We start from the raw sequence: 15,163 nt of genomic DNA on the forward strand, positions 1-15,163 counted from the left end.
GGCACCACAGATGCTGAGAATATAATGGTAGGCCAGAAATTTAAACCTGGCCATCCAAGGACTTCTTTTTGAAGGCAGCAAGGAGCCATAGGGTGATATGAGGCAGAGGGAAGCCACAATGGCACAAAATAGAAGGCATGGGGGATGAGTGTGTGTGAATATTGTTTGTGGGATGTCTAGTGAGTTTTATGGAGATTGTAGAAAGAGAAGTCAATTAGGAGACAATCGAACTGTAATAACTGGAAACACAGAGGTGGCTGTGTTGAGGCAGTGATGGTGATGATGGGGAGGCTGGCTGACTCGAGAATTCTGTAGGAGGTACAATATGTTGTATTTTGTGACTCTGGGAAGCTCTCACGTGGAGTCTGAGGTCCCTAATCCTGTCGAGTTATAATCTTCCCTTCCTGCTGGAAGCAGGTGGGATTTAGCAGACAACAGGGCTCTCAAGAAAGGTCCACTGAGGTCTTAGAACCTCTCCTAGGAAACAGCTTGCCTATGTGTAGTAAAGAATGAAAACTGCAGAGTGTTCAAGGATATCTTATGAAAATGTCTTCTTGGTACTCATTCTGGGCCTACATTTTCTTTGTCTATGCTGGCTTTATCTTCTGATACATATATTTCTTTATAAATGATAGATGAACTAATTTTCCAGAGTCCCACATAAAGCAAAGAGAAGATGGTGAGTGGGTGTCAATCCACATAAGAAGGGCAAGAATATTTTTGCACTTCCAACAGTACTGCAGGCACTGGACAGCCCTGTCTGCTGTCACTTACTGGTGAGCTGTCCTTCACCACCATTCTGTCAACTCTGAGGGAATTCATATGGATGAAGAATGCTGCCTTCATGCAAAAATGGGAGACTGCCAGGAACCTAAACAATGCCTATTGCCCCAAATTACCAGAGAATTGAGGAGTGAATCTTGCAATTTTTGTTTCATAAAGATAAAAAAATACAAGTTTAGTCTTATTTGGAGAAGGTAAATGGAGAATATCAGTATCTTCCAAGTCTTAGTTCTGAGAAAGTATGGGTGGAACTCAGATTTGGTTTTAAATTTAGTCTGGCTACTAGACAGTGTTCTGTCTTCTCCAAACTTTAAAAAAAATTTAAGTTTAATTTCCTATAATTGTTATACACAATTGTCAGAGGGATTTCTGTGACCAAAAGCCTCCCAACATATTCATTTCTATCATATTTTCATAATAAAGACATACACTGTGGGTTTAAAACATATTGGACCTAAAAATAGGTGGATGAGTGAAAAAGGTATAATTATGACTCTTTGGGCCCAAATCTCTGTAAGAATTGGGGATTCCATATTATATATGACAAAGGCAGAAATTAAGAGCTTTTGCAATAAACATTAATTCAGAAAATCTTTATTAAACTCCTGCTACGTTTAAGGGGTGTTCTAAGCACTACATAAGATACACAGTTAGAAGAATAGGAACATTGCCCTCAAGAGAAATAGAATCTAACAGCAGAGAGAGAGAGACCTACAGAGGTAACAATTTCATAAGGTGGAAGGTAGTAACTGTAATTTTAAAAGTCTCAGGTGTACTATTATGAGAATTTTGAGGAATGCATGGAAAACCAAATGTCTGTTATATCATTAAAAAGACACTTTAGGCAGTCTATTTTTTCTACCTGTGGTGGGTCAGAGTCAAGTTTTTTCTTCCTTCAAGTAGTTTACTCAGATAAAAAATCTTTCTTTTTGCTTGGCATGAGCAGTGATTATATACACAGAGATACTCATGAGTATGTATATGGACGTTCATTTCACACATTTCCTATTGTGATGGACCAAGAAGTGGAGATGGATCAGGAAATTGACAGGTTTAGCTGTGTTCCCTGATGAGCATTATCTTGGTTGTATTGTATTTCTGCAATAATATGCTTCCATACTATTTTAAATGGAAAAGTCAAATAACTGGAGAATGTGGACAGGGTACAAAAGGCTAGCTTACTTTGGCTGCCCCGGAACCACTAAATAGGTTTATCCCAGATTCTGACAGGAGAATTAGGATAAATGAGAAAGGCAAGATGACATATGAGACTAATATCTTGATTTAACTTGGGTCAGCCTCTCCTTTAGAGAGGAAATAAATGGAGAATAAAAAATAGTGTAGTGTTTTCTGGGAGTGGTGCACTGGCTCAACCCTATTCCTTTTATTTAGTAATGGTTTTGCCTTAGTAAAATAGATGGTATAGGTATAGGTGATGTTTATCGATCTCACATATGTAACACATTTGGGCTCAATATGTTTTGTAGATTAATGTTCTCTGTATAACATACATTTGTTATATGCATAAGAAGTTAGTTTACTATGATCTGATTGAAAAACAACCACTTTTTCCCCTTTGGTTTATGATTTAGCTACTGAAAACCTGTACAGCAATTGCGTATAATTTGTCAGAATAGTAAAGAAATTGTCAAGCCATTTTCACACCCCAATCATCTGTTCATCTGTTTTTCAGAAGAACAAACACAAAAAGATTTTGATTTAACTTAATCTATTTTTTAAAAAATCCCAAATCTCTTGAATTGTTTGTCTTCTGGGATCATAAGCATTTGTTTGTTAAATATTCAATCACGCCTCAGTGCCAGGAACATCAATAGAGTTTGCCTGATTAACTGTAGCACAGCATATGTACGCTGAGGATGAGAATGATTTCCCCAAGGAGCCAGCACTTCCTCTGTTGAACTACGTTTCTTATAAGGACATGCAGATGGGCATTTGGACAAGTTGTGGATACACAAAATGGATTGCTCTTGCTGAGCTTCAATTTTAAAAGATAATTTTAATGACTCTTGAGGGCCATCTACTTGGAGCAGATGGGATCTCGGCTTTTTGTATCACAACTTTAATGTTGAGTGAGTCAGGATAGAACCCTGTTTCAGCCTTTGTAAAAGTGGATGATTATATTTATTTATATTTCAATTGATGTTTTAATTCAGTCCACTGTGAATAATGTCTTACATAATATTCTTAAAAGTTCTGTAACAGAACACATCTGTAATATTCCAAATACACTTTCATGGCAGTATTGGCTTTGTAATTTAGAATGAGTCAGCAGGGGTTTTTTCTTTTGTCCAATGTTTCCACAACTAAATGTGTGAACCGACAGCACCTTTTAGTCAGGCTAGCAGACAATAGAGATGATAGAGGTGCATATTTCTAATGACAACCAAAGAGCACAGTTACTTGCATAAATATAGCTAAAGATATTAGTCATAACAGAATGAAAAAATCATTTCTTTAATGATAGCAAGATTGACCATTCAAGTATATCTTAAATGTCCTTACTAAAAATCATCCCCAAGAAGTATATCTATTTTAACCTCTTGATTTTTATAGGAAACTATAAAAGTAATACAGTTTTCTCTGGATAGTAGTGTCTTGTAATGCATTTTACTTGTTTATAAACAAATAAAATGAAAGGAAGATGTGGCTTTCTAACAAGTAACTAACCTACAGCATGCTTGATATTAAAAGAGGCTGGGTGAATTATTCTCGTGAACATCTTTAACCTGTAGCCAGTGATGGCTTCATACAAAAATCATCAGAGAAATTACAGGGATTGTATGTGATTGGCAAACATCATCATGTGAATATTTGAGAAAGATGATGATACTTCTTTGATTATTCAGTACAAAAACATATTTTTATCTAAGTTAGATTTCATGCTCTTTTAACTAATAACACTTTAAAGATTTCTTGTGAAAACTATCCATACCACATATTTATCTGTAAGGTGTATTTTTTATTATTATTGTTTAAAGGTTTAACTTACCTTTATTTTAAAGATTTATTTATTTTTAGAGTGGGGGGAGGGTGGAAGAAATGGAGAGAAACATGGATGGAGACAGAAGCATCGATTGGTTGGTTCTGCTACACGCTCCAACCAGGGACTGAACCTGCAGCCAGGCATGTGCCCTGACTGGAAAGTGAACCAGCTACCTTTCCCTCTGTGGGACAATGGCCAACCAGCTGAGCCACACTGGTTAGGGCAAGATGTTTATCTTTTGGCGGAAGCTGTAGAATGCTATTCTTGGCAGACAAGAGTTTTATAACCTTTATCTGCGTACAACAATGAGAAGCCAAGTCACAGCCAAGGGGCTTGAGACTTTTTCAAAGAACCAAGCTTCGAAGGATAACAGTGAAGACATGTGGATATGAATGGCCCAAAAGAATTACTCACACAGGATACTACATTTGGCTGGTAGGTTTAGGTAGTATATTATGTTGTAATTCATAATACACAGGAACAAAAATGTTAGGCAATATATTAAAAATAGAGTCCTTCTATATTTTTTCAAACACATAAATTGACATTTAAAAGTTTTTAAAGGCTACACAGAAATATAAGCAGCTTCATGTGGACCAGATATCCCTTCTACTGTGCATGTAGCTGTGTGTGAGAAAGTAATTCAAAACTGTCAGTTAAGTGTGTAGGGGTGAATGGTTTAGAGTATAACCCAGAAATATATGCTATCAGGGAAAAAATAAAATGAAATAGCTTAACTGCTGCATGCTAAAAAAAATACCTTGAAAGCAACAATACCAGTAATGCTGAGATGAAGGACTAAAATGGTGCTTTTAATCTATTTGTAATTTTGTCCTTTAGGCTTCCAAAAAGTCAGATGGAGAGAAGATCTGAAAGCTTCCTAGCTAATCTGAATGCTATACATAGTCAGCACACAAATTTAATGTCCAAATATGGGTAATTTTTGGCTCAAATGTTCCAATTTGGACTGTTATACAAGACAAATTACCTGTCCTTGAAAATATCTGCTTTAGTGATACACAGACAGAGTTTTGGGGGAAAGTGACAGTATTTCTACATAAGAAATTAAATTAGGGGAGTAATAAAATATTAATACAAAGCTAACTATTTCAAGCTGCAAAGCAGATGTATGTATTTAGAAGCCACACTGAGAATAATGGCACAAGGTGCAGAGACAGTGATAGTAACATGCTTTTTCTCTTTCAGATGTTGTAACAGTGTGAATGACACTCTGGTTTAACAGCTGTCCTAAGATAATTCATCTTCCACGGTAGTCTTGGTTTTATAGCTGTTCACAAAATACATTTCCATACTTTGCTTTTCAAATACGATATACAACTTCAAAATTAATTATCAGTAATATTAATATATATGACTGCCTAAGGAATAAAATGTATAGTATAGTAGAGACTAAGATGAGAATGAATACAAAAAATTTTATACTTTTGAGGCTCTCACATTAATGAGGATCTGAGATGTGAATTATTTTAGCAACTTAAATCACAAAGACAATGTATCACTTTAAGCTTATGTTAATTAGCCTTTACTATCAAATGTGCTTTTACTCTATCATAATAACACAATTTAATTTGCCTAATTTATATGCTACTGAATACATCTAACTTCCCTTAAAAAATACTCAATGGTCCTACAACAAATTAAGTGTTTTAACTACAAATTATAAACTTCAAGCATAACAAGTCATGTAATTATTACTCATTCATCCATTATTATTTATAACATTTGTTTTTTTTAAGTATAATTTTGTTACTGTAAGGTTACAACATTCTAAAATAATGCAAGTAGTAGTAAGGTTGCCTAAATCAATAAAACTGATTTTTGCCCAAAGACTATATATAAAATATTTTAAATTTGTAACTCAATTTCCCATTGACTTTTAAAATTAATAAATGAGAGAAGTAATCTTACAGGAAAAGAATTTGCCAACAAAACAAAACTCCAAACAAAACAATCTGATAAAGAAGAGATCATTACAAATTCTAGAACTTCTTTAAATATAGCCTGGCATTTTTGTTGGTCATATTTTTGTCTTTTAGTTTTTGTCTTGTTATCACCTCTAACAGCAAACCCCAAAACTTGTAGAGTATGGCAAGGCTTCTGTCTCTCTCTCTCTCTGGCTGCCAGGGCAGGTGTTAGCAATGAGATGGTCCCATTACAGACTCCAGCCACACACTGCTGGTCATTCTGATGGTCATGGCACAGGTGTGATTAAGTAGCTATGCCAGTTAGAGCTTCGGTAATGCACGATCAGTTTGTTTTCAATTTAATGTAGTTGGTAATAAGTACAAGTGTGCATAATAAGCATTGAAGGATGCCAGAAGTAGAGTAGCTAGTAGCAAAAGAAAGTCACAGAAGTAATAATAAATTTAAATATTCAGAACTAATATTCCTCATTTTCCTGTGCAGCTCTATTGCTTCTTCTCAATGCTTAGCCTCCCATGGTGTTATTTAAAGGGCAGTTTCCTCATAACACGTCCCTCAAAGTTTTCTAGAGAACTACTGTTTCCCACCTGCCATGAAACTCCTACCATCACAGTGATTCTTTTGGGTTAGGAAAGACAGATGGTGCTGTGCACAAGACAATGGATGTAACCCACTAATGAAATGGCACACATTAATTTATCACATTAGCCAATTAATACTGCAGAAGAACTGACTGCTGGAGTGGGGACAATACTAGATGTTGAAGACAAATGTCCATTTTACAGTTTTATAGCCTAAGGTTATTCAGAGTGAAAGGAACAGAGATGTCCATAGCAACATTTAAAATGCTGTTATCAAATGTACTGTTTTATGCATAAAGGATTTTGTAGTAGGTTCATGTTTGGTATAACTAATACTTTCATCACATGCAGAAACAAGGGTATTATTAAAAAAAGGATCTCCCCATGCACTTTGCTACAGAAACTCATTAAAAGTTGCAAAAAACCATAATTACTGCCTGAACAATCTCACTATATTCTCAACTGGAGCTATGGATTTCATCTACATCCCACTGTCCAAAGGGGGATTCTTGATCAGTTGTAATTTTTAAAACAAAGTTTTGTAAGCATACACGAGTTTTTCTAATTATTTCTATAATTTTTGCATAGAAAGGATTTGTATAATTCTACTAAACCATAACTTGACTGTAATTTGCTTTTAAAATACAGTTTCCAAGAAAATATTCATGTCTAACATTTAAGAATAAAGCTAAAAAATCCACAGATAAATTCATTTCATATGAGGAAGAAAGGTGTATCATCATGTTTATTTATTAAATAAATGTTAAGACCTATATTCAGTTTGTTTTTAATAAGTTTTTTTAAACAAACTTTTTATACATTTACTAATTTATAAGATATATTTGTATTCTAAATAATTGCAAACAAAAAACCTCCTACAAGAGGCAAGTCCCAGAAGTAATTCATGATTCATTATCTAAACTTTAATTGGCACAACTCTTGAAATTCTGGGACCATATGGAAAATAATGAGTCCTATTAGGTCTAAGGTGAAAAGATGTCAGGGAATAAGGAAGCCAGGAAACCATCAACTCAGAATGCTTAGCAACTGCAACACCATTTCCCCAGAGATCAAGAACAATGTGTTCTCAATGTTTTACTGGTTTCGCTATCATAAAACTAAACCGAATATTATTTCTCATTCTGTGAGACAACGATTAAAATGAAAAGACAGAAAGCAAAGCAAAACTGGTTTCTATAATTAAAAATGAAATTGGCTGACTGTTAATAAAAAAAGGCAGCAATTTAGAGTTACCATAACAACCTGAGGCAACTGTTGAGTGACATTGCAATCTGTTGCATTTTTATAAATAGCAGTTGATTTCCCCTCTTTTATTTCAACTAGTTTTACTGTTTCTTGGAGGTAATGGAACCACTGTGCTTTAAAACTATTTCACTCAGCAAACAGTGTACCTCTTCGCTGCTGTCACTGCCATAAAAGTCATCCTCCAATTGGGTCACACTGGTGTCCTCTTTTAGATCCAAAATAAATGGGCACCCCTCTGGGGACATATTCTGAGTCTTTCCACGAGGCGCTGATCGTGGTCTTGATGAAAAAGTGAAAATGTCCTTTGGAACAATCGGGGGTTCCTCTGCCTGTTGGTCATGTTTACTTTCCGTGCTGGCTTCCAGCCACAGCTGTGAAGTGTGGCAGGAGTCGTCATCCAGAAGTAGAGACTGTCTGCTGGGTGCCAAATGGGAAATGTGATCATCGTTTTCGGGAAATATCCATTCATCTGACACTTGAAAAAGATGACAAAAATTAGTAGCGTTTCATAAGTGTTATTTTAGGCAGGTAGTCAGGTTAAAATTTCTTGTTGTTGAAACAGATTTATTAAATAATGTAAAAGTCAAGATGGCAATTTATTCACCATGTTGCAATCTACCAACATTTAACCCACAGATCAGTGCCTATGGCGATGGGCAACTCACGTGCACTTCCTCACCATCTGAGTTGAAACACTGGCCAAGCGATTTATGTCTGAAATAATTATCACCCATCTTGCAGCAAGTTCTTTATAGCACAGCTTCATTAACTTGACATTCCAGAGGGGAAAATCTTCCAACTTAAAAAGGGCTGACTTACTAATATCTTTTTTAACTGAAGGAGGACAGAATACTTAACAAGTTTCTTTAAACAAAGTATCTGGGCATTGTCTAGATTATACATCATGGAGGGGAGGAAACCATGACAAGGTTGACAGCTTTTTCTCTCCATTCTGCTGATTGAAACAGGAAAATTCACAGACTAAGCTGAGTAGACTTTTCAAGTAATAGCAAATGTATAGAAATATTTGTTAATGTGACTGGTGAATTCTGTGGGTGAAAAGACCTTTCTGTTTAATTTTAGGAGAGAATGTTTTGATATGAATTTTGTTTTGCACAGCATTGTTTGTTTTCTTTAAAAATACTATGTATTACCACTGAGTTACATTTTATCAGAACTGAAAAACTATAGTCTTGTACTCAACATTGAGATAAACTTTATAACTACAATCCAGGCAAACTAGAAATGAAAAATCTTTATAATGAATATCATTAAAAGCATGCTTACTTTTTTTTAGAAGGACACTAAAAAAGAGTTGAGCATTTTTTCTAACTTGGTCTATTTTTCTTGAAACTTAATTTTGCCGCACTCTGTCAGTGGTGAAAATATTACTAGAATCTGTGTTCTGCAGAACTACAATGTGGACATGGTTATTTTATCCCTGACTCTTGAATTCTATTATATTTTTATCATCACAAGAAAAGTATCCCAGAGATATTTAAGATTTGCTGAGTTGAAACTTTAAAGCTTATACTACAAAACACAAGCAACGAACAAGAAGACCTTTAGTAAAAATAACATTGATAGCACAGATAAAATTATATTAATCACAATTGTATTCTATTTCTTAATCTAAGAGTATCACAATATAACAGAACTTGTCTATTAAAAAAGGACAATAAATGTACACTTCTTAGAAAAAATCTATTAGGGATAAGGCTTGCATATATTCAGGGGCACAGTCCAGGTAAATGGCCAAAGGCATGCTGAATCTACTTCATCTGAACACCTATATGGGGTCTTGGAGGGACCTGAGTAGCTGTGAGCAGGTGAAATGAATAGTGGCACTGAGCTGTCCTCTTTTGGACAGCAAACCCCTTTGCAGGGTGCTAAGCACATAGAAGCTGCTTTGTAAACAAAGTAGGTGCTTTAATAAAGGTTGAAAAAGATTATAAAAACCAATGTGTTGCATTATGTTCATAGATATGTAAAAAATAGTGGAGGACAAGATAATAGAATCTTCGTTATGCAATTAGACAACTTGTATGACCTACTGCCAAACATATTATTAACTGTCAAAAAGTCAAAGTAAAAGGAGTGTTTTTACACCAAACAAACTCTAATTATCTCACTACCACACACTTTTTTGGAATTTGCAGTTTTACTTCCAATATTTCCATATCAATTGTAATGAGTAATTTGGTGTGTTTTCTTAGGAAAATATGTAAATTACTGTGTAATCACAATATTGCAGCAAACAAGATAAATGCAAGAATGATCACCTAAACATCTAATTAGTTTTTCTACACAGTCAGATTTATGCTAGAGACACTAATTGCGCTTAACATTTTAATGAAGGTTTCAACATTGCATAAATAATACTGACAAACTACAAACAATTATAATTTATTTTCTTTTTTCCCTTGCTCAAAAACAATTTGCAAAAAAAAAAAAACCCACAACAATTTGCCTTTGTAAAAGTACTACACACCTGCTGGGCAAGATACATTGATGGGCTCAATGCTCTACAATCCAACCATCTCCACTAGAAAGAGGGCTGAAGAATGCAACAATAGATAACCTTAGGAGAGGGTGACAATATCATGGAAAAACTTCAAAATTTGAAACTTTCATTCTGGACAGGACAACCAGTGCATTAAAATTTGAAAATAAAAATACTCTTTCATCCACTAAAGTTTGATGTAAAATTGAGGTTAAAAAGGGATTTACAAAAAATGACAGATTTTAGCAAATGACTGCATCATAAAATTTCAAAATGAAATTTTGAAATGGGGTTTGAAATATTTAACACATTTATACCTTATTAATTATTGACAATTATGGCATAATAAAGATGCAAACCTGCTTCATGAGAAGACTGGGGTGCTGGAGTGCTGAGGTCCAATGTCTCTGCTTTTTGTTGGGATGCAGTGGTGAGGGTTGCCGCTTTATCTTCATTCCTGTTATTTCCTGAAGAGCTGCCTTTATTAGAATAAATATTTTCCACTATGTTACTTTTTTAGTGTTTACAAAAATTAATTTTTGAAGGTTGGTATTAATTGGGTAAACTTTTCTGAATGATTATTGTAAAGCATGTTAGGGTGACACTGTAGATTATGAGTTTTTTGGTAGGATGTTTTAAGATGAACTCAGCTGTATTTTTGTGGAGGTTCATCATATAATTCCTGGATATCTGCATAGGAACATTTGTTTTACAATATGTAATAAAAGGAATTCTAAAACCCATATAATTTTTAAAAGGTCTTATTAAATTACAGTTCTTACTGAATTCCAATCTTAAAGCAAGCTCTTTCTTTTTCAGCACCTTAAGAAAACAGGCAAGAATGATCACCTAAACATCTGCATCATTACTGCAGAATTAGTTTTCCTGTCTACCATTTTATAAAAATAACATTGAATCTAGCAAGCTGAATTATAACTACCCGAGAACCCTATTTTTTCTCTTTTTTAAAATTTATTTATTTATTTATTTAGAACCCTACATTTTTGAGAAATTATGCTAACAGATATGTACATGATACATTCTGGGCTTAATGGAGGACAGACTAATGGATGTGGTACAAATCTACACATACATGCCTCAAGTCCATTACTAAAGGAACAACTATAATAGCCACCTACATTTGTCTAATGCTTTCATGGTTTTAAAGAGTCAAAGTTTTAACCTACAATATATCGGATGGCCAGGAATTTAAACAGGAGACAGTAAATACAAAAACAATCTGTAAAGGGCTCAATGTAAAAAGAAGAGACATAAATGAAACATGAAAAATTACAGGTTAAGTTCAATTTTAGTAAAGTCTATAGGCAGAAACTTCCTTATCAAATATGGGCTATTTTTAAAAAACTGTAATTTAAACTTATTCAGCCTTCGAGAATAGAAGTAGAAAGTCCTTTATTTCTGTGGTACTGTCTATTTAATCCAGAAAATCTCTGTTAGGACCCTAGAGCAACTCTTTTGCAGGAAATTTGATTTTCATAATCCCTGTAGAACAGACATTTATATTTTAAATGAATCAGTTCATAATCCTTTGAAATTTACAACCTGCAGAGACATATTTCATTGCTCTGAATAATAAACAGATATAAGATAGTATTGAATTAGTGCCATACCGCTGGGTGTCTCTGTCCTTTCTCTGCTGGTGCTTTTTAACCTTAATCTTCTCCTGTTATTATTCTTATCTGCTGATGGTTCTTGAGGAGGATGTGGATGAATAATATGCAGATTGGCTGGTACATTTTCGGTTGAAAGAACAAAAAGCCAGAACAGAAAGTACTATATGGTTTGAAGTGACTCAGTAAATATAATTATAGCTATAATGAGAATGTTCATGTATCATTTTGACATTTGTAAAGCTGTATCAAAAACTTATTCCTTCACAGGAAATAGATATTTATTCCCATTCTAATGTTAGGATTTTATCAGGCTTTCAAAATTACTAATACATTTTATACATGAAATATAACTTATAGAAAGCTATAAGTAATTTAATTAATGTTAATCATACAACATGCTATATTAAAAATATAAAAAAATGAAATTGACAAGCCAATACTGAAAAATTATTGCTTTCTTTAAAAGAGGAAGCATAGTTAAGTATGATGCAGTAAGAACTTAGAGGGTAGTTTTCAAAAGAACACTGGAAGACTAGGAAACCTAAAGAATTCTTAAGTATAATTTAATTCTGTAATAGCAATAATAATAATAATATTCATGACAGCATTTAATATTTACTGAATGCTTAATTTCTTGGCACAATATGATATGCTTGACTGATTTTTTCTCATTGAAACCTCACAAAGACTCTTTCAAGCAGCTGTTATTCATCACTACTACTAGCACCAGTAATAGATGTACAGCCTTATGTGACAGATGAGGAAACAGGCTTACAGGGCTTAAGAAACTTGATCAAGGTCTCACAGATAGCGGTTGGGCTGGGATTGGATATCCATGTTATTTATTTCCTTACTCAGGTTTATACTCCATGGGAGATATAGTTTGTAATAGTGCTCATTAATTTCTAAGTCAAATAAAGTGAACCCAAATGCCTCTGTTTCAACTCTCACAAAAGTCAGACTGGTAAGAGTGAAAAAACTGATAGGAAGTGGGTTCTGATCTCAATTCTTTCCAAAAATTACAGGTTGCAAATCACTTTACCTCTCTGTTAACCTTGAATTCTCAATCTATAAAATTAGACAAAGTCTTTTCTTCACCAGTAGTGTTGTTTCAGTATTAATTAGAGAAGATAAAGAATATTTTACAAATGGAAAGGATTAATTAAAAGATAAAATTACGTTAAAAAATCTTTTTTTTAAAGGTTTTATTTATTTATTTTTAGAGAGGGAAGGGAGGGAGATAGAGAAACATCAATGTGCGGTTGCTGGGGGTCATGGCCTGCAACCCAGGCATGTACCCTGACTGGGAATCAAACCTGCGACACTTTGGTTTGCAGCCCTCACTCAATCCACTGAGCTATGCCAGCCAGGGCTAAAAAAATCTTAAAATGCACATGAAGTTCCCAAAATATAGTGATAAAAAGATGTTATATTATTTCTGTACTAGTCTTCATAAAGTAAAAACACAGGATACTATAGGAATTTGAAATAATATAATAAATAGAATGATAGATTCCAGAAGATTATAATAAATATATAAGAATCCTAAACATATTTCAATATCTATGATACTTTCACTTTTAAGCGGTATTTGGACTTAGGGTCTTGTCACGAGTATAACTTCAGATTTATCTCAACAAGGAAATTTCTCACTGTTTTCAGTGGCTATCAGTCTTTACACATGATTCATTCTTACCATGAATAGGTACAGTCTGCTTTACTTGGCGAATATTTTCTTTATCTCCTTGCTCCTCGGACTCAGATATCAGCAAGGGTGACATTTCCACACTACAGACACACTTCTCTACTGTGGACCCTTGGCACGGTCGGTTATTTTTGGACCTAACAGCTCTTGTTGTCTATAAAGGCAAGAAATTAATCTTCATGTTTTAAAATACAGGAACTGCATTTATTTTCTGTAGACTCTACGCAGAAGAAATAATATTTAGATAAATAAAGAGTGAGGAAAAAAGAGGAAATGAGGTTAAAAAGTTGGTGGAAAATTAGAAGGAGAAAAATAATGTTAGATAGAACAGAAGACAAGTCTCCCAGACATGTAAGTCAAAATGCACTTATTTGCTGCACTTCATCTTTAGTAGAACTGAAAATCACTGTGTACATCAGAAATTAAGAGGAAATTAAAAATAAACAGGTAACATTTGAGAAGCTGTTCGTTGTAAGGTGTCTGGTGATGATCCAACTCCTTCTTGAAGGAGACCACAAAATGTGTTCCCATACATTTAAGTTTTGTGACCATATTTAATAAAAAGAATACTCAAAAATGTTAATTATGTTGACATGACAAAAAGGAAACAGTTTTGAGGTCTTTGAAAGTCCAGAATCTCTGATCAAAATGTATTCAAGCCTTCAGCTTTTGGCATGTAGTCTCACTACCACCCCTCAACCCCGCATTGGAAAAAACCCTTCCCTTTCCATGTCACTCATGTGTAGATAAGCTCTTCAAACCTTTTTCCTACCTCAGTGGATATCCTCATGTTATTTCTCCTGCCAGAGAGTGGAGGTGGTCCAAGAACTTTGGATCCAAAGGCAATATGACAAACATCTTGATTTTACTGTTCCTCACACTTCCTGTTCCTCTGTTAATAAATTGATCTGTTTTGTTAAAGGAAGGTAATAATGGCTCATTAGTACGTGTAATGGTAACATCATGTTGTAATGTTTCTGAATATCCCTCCCCCCAAGCACTTAATGAAAATGCAGATACCCAGGTCCAATATCAGCTCTATCAGATCTGTAGGATTAGAATGTTGGGTGTGGGGCAGGGGTGGGTATCTGGGCAGAAACCTATAATTTTAACAAGTTCCAGTACTATTTAACAAGGTCACTATCATTTGAGAGCTACTACCACAAATATTTTTCATCAAAGAAAAAAAAGGAAAAAAAATGAAAAACTACTAAAAATACATCTTATTTTCTCTTTAAGGAAATAATTTAAACAAAACTATTCAGCTCAGCTAAACAAATATTTGCTTGAGCACTCTTGGGCATTTCCTAGAGGTTGTCAGAGACACAAAATAGATAAGACATATTGCTTGCCTTCAGGGAGTCTTAAAGGAGGTGACAGCACAAGTAAATGTGACTACAATATGAGGCAGATCAGTGGAAATGAAGCATAAATGACCTCTTGAGTGGACCTGGAATGACTGGTAAGATTTCAGTCAATTAGAGATGCAGGGTGCCCTAGGCTGGGGAAAGTGCCTGAATAAAGGCATGGAAGAGCAACAGAGTTGAGTATGCTTGGGGAATAATGAAATTACCAGTTTAGCTGGAAGGATCGACTAGGGGTCACATTGCAAAGAGCATTAAAATGCTTAGAGCCTATTGTTAACTTGCTAGGCAACAGGTTTGGGAGAGAAAGAGAGTAAATGGGCATCACCTCCAGGATAAGGCAAGTGTGATCACCAAACCCTGCTGCTCTTTCCTTCTG

General features: G+C 34.6%; 1 protein-coding gene across 1 annotated transcript in view; it reads right to left on the bottom strand.

Moving 5' to 3' along the window:
* CFAP20DC (CFAP20 domain containing) overlaps positions 1–15,163 on the bottom strand; it is a 245,334-nt gene that overhangs the window by 74,633 nt on the left and 155,538 nt on the right. Inside the window, 6 exon segments of the mRNA XM_036030972.1 lie at positions 7,725–8,053; positions 10,441–10,560; positions 11,713–11,829; positions 13,412–13,574; positions 14,193–14,287; positions 14,290–14,328. Coding sequence (XP_035886865.1) covers positions 7,725–8,053; positions 10,441–10,560; positions 11,713–11,829; positions 13,412–13,574; positions 14,193–14,287; positions 14,290–14,328 — 863 coding nt within the window.

Source organism: Phyllostomus discolor, chromosome 7 (genome assembly GCF_004126475.2).
Source record: "Phyllostomus discolor isolate MPI-MPIP mPhyDis1 chromosome 7, mPhyDis1.pri.v3, whole genome shotgun sequence".
In the NCBI taxonomy this organism is placed as follows: Eukaryota; Metazoa; Chordata; class Mammalia; order Chiroptera; family Phyllostomidae; genus Phyllostomus; species Phyllostomus discolor.